General features: G+C 46.0%; 1 protein-coding gene across 3 annotated transcripts in view; it reads right to left on the bottom strand.

Moving 5' to 3' along the window:
- LOC109879613 (programmed cell death 6-interacting protein) overlaps positions 1–8709 on the bottom strand; it is a 42745-nt gene extending 34036 nt beyond the window's left edge. For 2 of the 3 annotated variants that reach the window (XM_031789027.1, XM_031789029.1), the window contains exons 1-4: positions 8381–8708; positions 3611–3665; positions 3369–3438; positions 1167–1294 (exon numbers count right to left, since the gene is read on the bottom strand). In XM_031789027.1, coding sequence (XP_031644887.1) covers positions 1167–1294; positions 3369–3438; positions 3611–3665; positions 8381–8586 — 459 coding nt within the window. In that variant the 5' untranslated portion in view covers positions 8587–8708. Of the gene's footprint in view, positions 1–1166; positions 1295–3368; positions 3439–3610; positions 3666–8380 lie in introns of all 3 variants that reach the window. The other variant, XM_031789028.1, reaches the window with a different exon arrangement.

The raw sequence follows: 8709 nt of genomic DNA, 5'->3' as shown, positions 1-8709 counted from the left end.
ATTAACTTCCTGACTGATGTCTTGAGATGTTGCTTCAATATATCCACAATTTTCCTCCCTCATGATGCCATCTATTTTGTGAAGTGCACCAGTCCCTCCTGCAGCAAAGCACCCCCACAACATGATGCTGCCACCCCCGTGCTTCATGGTTGGGATGGTGTTCTTCGGCCTGCAAGCCTCCCCCTTTTTCCTCCAAACATAACGATGGTCATTATGGTCAAACAGTTCTATTTGTGTGTCATCAGACCAGAGGACATTTCTCCAAAAAGTACGATCTTTGTCCCCATGTGCAGTTGCAAACCGTAGTCTGGCTTTTTCGAGGCTGTTCTGGAGCAGTGGCTTCTTCCTTGCTGAGCGGCCTTTCAGGTTATGTCGATATAGGACTCGTTTTACTGTGGATATAGATACTTTTGTACCTGTTTCCTCCAGCATCTTCACAAGGTCCGTTGCTGTTCTGGGATTGATTTGCACTTTTCACACTAAAGTACGTTCATCTCTAGGAGACAGAACGCGTCTCCTTCCTGAGCGGTATGACGGCTGCTTGGTCACATGGTGTTTATACTTGCATACTATTGTTTGTACAGATGAACGTGGTACCTTCAGGCGTTTGGAAATTGCTCCCAAGGATGAACCAGACTTGTGGAGGTCTACAATTATTTTTCTGAGGTCTTGGTTGAATTCTTTTCATTTTCCCATGATGTCAAGCAAAGAGGCACTGAGTTTGAAGGTAGGCCTTGAAATACATCCACAGGTACACCTCCAATTGACTCAAATGATGTCAATTAGCCTATCAAAAGCTTCTAAAGCCATGACATCACTTTCTGGAATTTTCCAAGCTGTTTAAAGGCACAGTCAACTTAGTGTTTGTAAACATCTGACCCACTGGAATTGTGATACAGTGAATTATAAGTGAAATAATCTGTAAACAATTGATGGAAAAATTACTTGTGTCATGCACAAAGTAGATGTCCAAACCGACCTGCCAAAACTATAGTTTGTTAACAAGAAATTTGTGGAGTGGTTGAAAAACGAGGTTTTAATGACTCCAACCTAAGTGTATGTAAACTTCCCACTTCAACTGTACCTAGTAGCATTTAGCTATATTGTAGTATTGCTAGACGTACCTGGTAGTATTTGGCTATATTGTAGTATTGCTATAGACGTACCTGGTAGTATTTGGCTGCGACCTTCAGTCCTTCGTCGCTGTCCAGGTTCTGTTCTGAAGCGATCTGACTCGCCAACGCTGCTCCGTTGAACAACACACACGTCTTCTCATATCCCAGACTGGCGAGGGCTAACACACACACACACACACACACACACACACACACACACACAGTACAGTCAAAAGAGTGTGCAAAGCTGTCATCAAGGCAAAGGGTGGCTACTTTGAAGAATCTAAAATATATATTTCTGATTTGTTTAACACTTTTTTTTGGTTACTACATGATTCCATATGTGTTATTTCATAGTTTTGATGTCTTCACTATTATTCTACAATGTAGAAAATAGTTAATTTGTTTTAAGAAAAACCCCTGAGTATGAGTAGGTGTCAAAACATTTGACAGGTGCTGTACTTTAACACACACACATTACACACACACATTACACACACACACACACCTGTTCGTCTGAGCTCAAGGTGCCAGAAAGTCTTCAGGCTGACATTCAACACTCACAGAATAAAGTTACCTTGTGGTTTCTATCAATGTTCCCATTAATTTTTTCCCAGCACTGAGCTAATTTCAGGTCTGCTGAGCGCAAACTTGAACGTTCTGAAAATTCTGTGCAACTTCCAGCGCGCGTTTACTGTGAACACTGAGGCTGTACCTGCTTTAAGTTACAGTTTTAAGTGGTTAAGTAGGTCTACTGTGGCTATTTGATCATAATGTCAGCCTACCAGAGTGGCCTACCAGAGCGCGGCCTACCAGAGCGCGGCCTACCAGAGCGCGGCCTACCAGAGCGCGGCCTACCAGAGCGCGGCCTACCAGAGCGCGGCCTACCAGAGCGGCCTACCAGAGCGCGGCCTACCAGAGCGCGGCCTACCATCAAAAACAATGGAGAAAATCCATCCCATGACATTTTAGCTGTTCTATCATTCAGCCTACAGTAGCAGCCAATGTGTGAGACTTTAAAAAACACATGCAGGGCTTGACATGAACCTGTTGATCCTTTGTCCTTCAGACAAGGAGGAGAATGAAAATGTTGTGTTGTTTGATGCAAGAAACCACTTAACAAAACAATTCATTATTATTCCCATTATTACAGAGAATCAGGCAAATTATTTTACCCTCTGCCTATTGGCTACTTAGCTTATTCAAGCCTGTCTCAAAACACAACACTGTTCCTTTAAGACCTTTACCCGACTCGCTTTTCAAAGGTGTACATGTTTTTGTTGGAAGTAAATCACACCCCTATTGTTGACTACTAATGATCTATAACTGGGCTAATAACTCACTAACTAGTAAAGGATATGAACACAATGTGCACATGTGATTACATGCAGCTCTCGCTTTTATCTCAAAACAAGTGCATCTACCCACAACCACAGCTGAAAACACAGTCCAGTTCAGAGTCAAATGGCACAGTACCATATACGCAGCTCTGATTGGTTATAAAGCACACCGAGGTAGAGCGGATCTGATTGGTTATGCCGCACCGAGGTAGATCTCTGATTGGTTACGCCGCACCGAGGTAGATCTCTGATTGGTTATGCCGCACCGAGGTAGATCTCTGATTGGTTATGCCGCACCGAGGTAGAGTAGAGCTCTGAGTCATGAGCAATAGAATCCTACAGCGATGTGTTCTGCCTACAGCAAAATCTCTTGATAGTTTGTTTTGGTATGTTGCATTGAAAGTGGTTAATATTTGCGTTGATTCGATCACAATTCCCACAGTAATCTAGAACGTTGATAGTGTTAACTAACGGGGAAAACTCTAGAACGCTGATAGTGTTAACTAACGGGAAAAACTCTAGAACGTTGATAGTGTTAACTAACGGGGAAAACTCTAGAACGTTGATAGTGTTAACTAACGGGGAAAACTCTAGAATGTTGATAGTGTTAAATAACGGGGGGAAAAAAAACTCTAGAAAGTTGAGTGAAGTTCAATCTCGTGCTTCTCTCCTTGTGCTGATATTTTCCCCGAGGAGCTGCACGGCAACTTAGAAGGAACATTGCTCACTGTATGTGTGTGAGGGGTGAGAGACAGAGCTGGGCTGTCGTGTGCGACACACAGACTATATACAGGAAATAAATCAGTTACGGAAAAAAAAGACAAGGAGAAAAACACCCAGCATGCAATAGGACTTCCTCATACATCTGCTAGAACTAACCATGCCCAGAGGCCTGAATGTGTCTGTGGCCTACCTAGTTTGACTGAGCCCCCGAACAGTGAGCCTTTATCAAAGGCATCTTTCCATGTGAAGGTTAGACACAGCTGCAGGAAGACAGAGAGATTAGCAACATGATCACCTGTTATTATTGACTAGGGGTTCATGTGTGACGTGATTCTCTGCAGACAGACACTGTAGTGTAGTTTTCTATTGTACCGTAGTTGTGCACCCCCCCCCCCCCACCCAGCATTGAGTGGATGGAAGGTTGTAATCTACCTGGTTTTCAGAGAAGGGGAACTTGGGCTCCACAGCACACAGCTGGTCATAGTACCTACAGGAGAAGCGAGAGAACACACTTTTATTGTTTGGACCAATCAGAAAAGAGAGAAGTGTGTGTACTGTGTTATTGACTTAAATGACAGTGTGTTGTGGAAGCTGCTTTGGCTCAGAGACACATGACAGTGAGTCAGAGAGTGGGGCGACTGTCACTCTTCAGATAAACACCGGTGTGGTAATATTCTTCAGTTATCTGCTACCGTGATCTGGAACATTCTATTCTAAGGGTTGACATCAGAGTGAAAGACAGAGAGTTGTGACTGGGGAAATCCCTATGTACTACAGTTGGTGTTCTACTGGTGCTGCAGCTGACTCAGGTCAGGAATAACCCCTTGAAAAGAGGACAGAGAGGAAGGAGAGATGGGAGAGGAAGGAGTGGTACTAGCAGAAGTGCAGTCTGAGAATGGGAAAGGAGGAAAACAGAGGTGGAGAGAGGAGGAAAACGGAGGTAGATCGAGGAGGAAAACAGAGGTGGGGAGAGGAGAGCAAAAGGGGACTGCTGAAGAGTTTTAGGCACAAACAATGATTACCACGGTTACACTAAAGTTGTCATGCTAAGAGACCAAACTACGTACATGTACACAGGGTTTGTATTTTCTGATCAATTTCCACTGGTTCCATTACACCGGGAGTTGGAATAAAGTGCCAATTGAGTACTCTCAAGTATGTGATGAAAAACTAATTATATTTATATTTCCAGTTTGGAGTTTCGTCCCAGCCAGGTCTGCTAGCAACTAGTTTACTGCCTCTGACACAATGGCTGTCTGTCTGCAGGCCTGTGAAAGGGATCGTTGCCATAGCTACCTGGCACATGGGTCATTAGTTAAGAGCCAAGGAGAGGCTCCAATGCTAACAATCCCCTCATTAGGTGCCTACGAGCAGTGTAGAGCACAACCAGAATGCTAATATAGGCTAGCGATAGCATGGCCCTACACCACCCTGTAAGCTAGCACGCCTATGCTAACATTAATCACATTTCTCCAGCAAACACTCCTTAGCCCTTACATCCACCCTCCTACCTCACACAGCAGAAACAGAGAGAGAGGCAGAGAGAGAAGTGCTAAGACAAAGAGAATGGACAAAAAAAAGAGAGAGTTGCCGACTGACACTAAAAGAAAACAGGACACAAAAGTATGAGGGAATGGATACACTCCCCTGGTAACAGTGTTTGGCTTCCTTGTCCTTCAACATGAAAGCTACAGTCTAGTGTTGGCACTTGGCTGTGGGACTGGCTACTAGACAATACCAGTTAGCCTAAGAACTGCAGCTATAACAGTAGGTACAGTAGTGTAGAGAAAGCAGAGCTGCTAGGGCTCTATTGTAACTATTGTTATAAATCATGGTTAGCAGATGTTAATGCGAGTGTAGCGAAATGCTTGTGCTTCTAGTTCTGACAATGCAGTAATAACCAACGAGTAATCTAACCTAACAATTTCACAACAACTACCTTATACAAGTGTAAAGGGATGAAGAATATGTACATAAAGATATATGAATGAGTGATGGTACAGAACAGCATTGGCAAGATGCAGTAGATGGTTTCGAGTATAGTATATACATATGAGATGAGATTATATAATGCTCTGTGGACAATACCAGGGTAAACTACGAGTCATTTGACTCCATACAGGGAAGCAAAGTATATAGTTGTCAACTAATCATCAAGTCCTCAATGAGTTGAATGAAGTGTGCTTGTCAATGGCTACAACCCTAGATGTACATATTAGCTCAATTACCTTGCCTGACCTGTACCCCCCCCCCCCACATTGACTCAGTGCCCCCCCCCCCCTTTCTTACAACTGTATTGTTGGTTAAGGGCTTGTCAGTAAGCGTTTAGCGGTAAGGTTGTATTCGGCGCCTGTGACAAATCAAATTTGAAGCCGTGTACTGTTAGGGATACAGGAGGAACTGGGTTGAGAAACACTGGTCTTAAACCATGCTGACGTCACTAGTACTTTATAGAATACATCACTGGGTAGAAAACCAGAGGTAACGTCACAGGGGACTGGGGAACAGAGTCTGTAACGTCACAGGGGACCAGGGAACAGAGTCCGTAACGTCACAGGGGACCGGGGAACAGAGTCCGTAACGTCACAGGGGACCGGGGAACAGAGTCCGTAACGTCACAGGGGACCAGGGAACAGAGTCTGTAACGTCACAGGGGACCGTAACGTCACAGGGGACCGTAACTTCACAGGGGACCGGAGAACAGAGTCTGTAACGTCACAGGGGACCGGGGAACAGGGAACAGAGTCTGTAACGTCACAGGGGAACAGAGTCCGTAACGTCACAGGGGACCGGGGAACAGAGTCCGTAACGTCACAGGGGACCGGGGAACAGAGTCCGTAACGTCACAGGGGACCGGGGAACAGAGTCCGTAACGTCACAGGGGACCGGGGAACAGAGTCCGTAACGTCACAGGGGACCGGGGAACAGAGTCTGTAACGTCACAGGGGACCGGGGAACAGAGTCTGTAACGTCACAGGGGACCGGGGAACAGAGTCTGTAACGTCACCGGGGAACAGAGTCCGTAACGTCACAGGGGACCGGGGAACAGAGTCCGTAACGTCACAGGGGACCGGGGAACAGAGTCCGTAACGTCACAGGGGACCGGGGAACAGAGTCCGTAACGTCACAGGGGACCGGGGAACAGAGTCCGTAACGTCACAGGGGAACAGAGTCTGTAACGTCACAGGGGACCGGGGAACAGAGTCTGTAACGTCACAGGGGACCGGGGAACAGAGTCCGTAACGTCACAGGGGACCGGGGAACAGAGTCCGTAACGTTCACAGGGGACCGGGGAACAGAGTCTGTAACGTCACAGGGGACCGGGGAACAGAGTCCGTAACGTCACCGGGGAACAGAGTCTGTAACGTCACAGGGGACCGGGGAACAGAGTCTGTAACGTCACCGGGGAACAGAGTCTGTAACGTCACAGGGGACCGGGGAACAGAGTCTGTAACGTCACAGGGGACCGGGGAACAGAGTCTGTAACGTCACCGGGGACCGGGGAACAGAGTCTGTAACGTCACCGGGGACCGGGGAACAGAGTCTGTAACGTCACCGGGGAACAGAGTCTGTAACGTCACAGGGGACCGGGGAACAGAGTCTGTAACGTCACAGGGGACCGGGGAACAGAGTCTGTAACGTCACCGGGGAACAGAGTCTGTAACGTCACAGGGGACCGGGGAACAGAGTCTGTAACGTCACAGGGGACCGGGGAACAGAGTCCGTAACGTCACAGGGGACCGGGGAACAGAGTCCGTAACGTCACAGGGGACCGGGGAACAGAGTCTGTAACGTCACAGGGGACCGGGGAACAGAGTCTGTAACGTCACAGGGGACCGGGGAACAGAGTCCGTAACGTCACAGGGGACCGGGGAACAGAGTCCGTAACGTTCACAGGGGACCGGGGAACAGAGTCTGTAACGTCACAGGGGACCGTAACGTCACAGGGGACTAGAGTCAAAGACAGGACTGCTATTTGGTTAACAAACCTCCTTTACTGTTTCCTCCATGGAGCGCTATGCAAAACATCCCTAACACATCATAGTGTGGGTTGGGGTATTCTTTTTAAGATGAGATCGGTATTATTCAGCTAGACCAGAGCAGAGGCAAGGGACTATATTATATCTACATACACAAGGGACTATATTATATCTACATACACAAGGGACTATATTATATCTACATACACAAGGGACTATATTATATCTACATACACAAGGGACTATATTATATCTACATACACAAGGGACTATATTATATCTACATACACAAACACACAGATAACGCAGATCAATACAGCACAGACAATGTATATTCTGAATGGTGTGTAATATTGCATCCCTCCACCTAAAACTTGTTTCAGATGAGTATCTTTCAAGAAGCTATAGTGGCATAGGAGGTAGCCCTCCTGAAACCATCCACACATAACTCTTCTGAAACTAACATTACTTCGTGTTGCAGTAACATAACAATACACACTAGCTAGAATTGGAAACATGAAGATGTTGTTATTGGTCTTCATTTCCAACAGGAATCGGTTCCATAAACAACGTTGTATAGCGGCAGAATAAGATACCGGACAGGGAGTGGGCTACTTAATTACATTTTGTGAGTTGATGCCTATTCGGCAGCTAGTTTACAAGGTGAATTGATCGTGCTACTTTGTATGAGTTGTTTGTTGGCGTCCTTGTTATTTACGAAGTTTTTGGAACAGATTCCTGTTGGAAAGTTCCACTAATTATTCCCACCCTTCCTGGGTCTCATGACTTTGCAGAATTTGACAATGACACCTTGAAATATGATATTGCTGCTGGTCAAACGGACAAGGACGCCAGCTGGGAAATGAACTAATTGCAACTTAATCCTAACGACGCCTCCTCGACTTGGCTAACAGGAAAGTTAGCTAAGCAACATTGAGAACTGCGTTACTTAACCTAATTGACAGCAAGTTCATTTCACACGGGGAACTCGTTGTTGAGGAATTAAGACATCAAATTGACATCGATGAACAATTTATGACAAGTTAACGCATTGACAAACACATGACTCAAAAGGGGAAAAACCGCATCCAAGAAATTCAGGGTGCGGCAATCCAGTTAGTTAGCATCAAGCCTAGCCATTTCTACACAGGTTAAGCAGCTAGCTGGAGTTAGCAGACTAGCGAACCTAAACTAGCTACTCGAGTCTGGCAGTCTTTCTAACCTCAGGAGGATTTCCAGTGAGCTTTCGTGTTTGTCGAGCGGCCTCCCCAGAGCACTCTTGCGCAGCTTGTTCAACTCCTCCACGGATCGGATGTAGTCCGCTTGCTCCTCAGCCGCTGGATATGTCGCCGTGACGAATTTCGAAAGTGGTTTAACTAGATCTACTTCAGACGACTTCTTTAACGGGACAGAAATAAAAGTCGCCATTTTCGGACCACGAAAACGAACAGCAACAAAAAAAATCTGTGTTAACTAGCCAGCTAGCTAGCTATCAATTGAACAATAACAACAAGCGGCGACTCACTTCCTGGATATTGCTGTGAAACAGGT

Source organism: Oncorhynchus kisutch, linkage group LG14 (genome assembly GCF_002021735.2).
Source record: "Oncorhynchus kisutch isolate 150728-3 linkage group LG14, Okis_V2, whole genome shotgun sequence".
Taxonomy (NCBI): domain Eukaryota; kingdom Metazoa; phylum Chordata; class Actinopteri; order Salmoniformes; family Salmonidae; genus Oncorhynchus; species Oncorhynchus kisutch.
The sequence above is the reverse complement of the archived record's forward strand: the minus strand, read 5'-3'. Positions and strand labels throughout refer to the sequence as shown.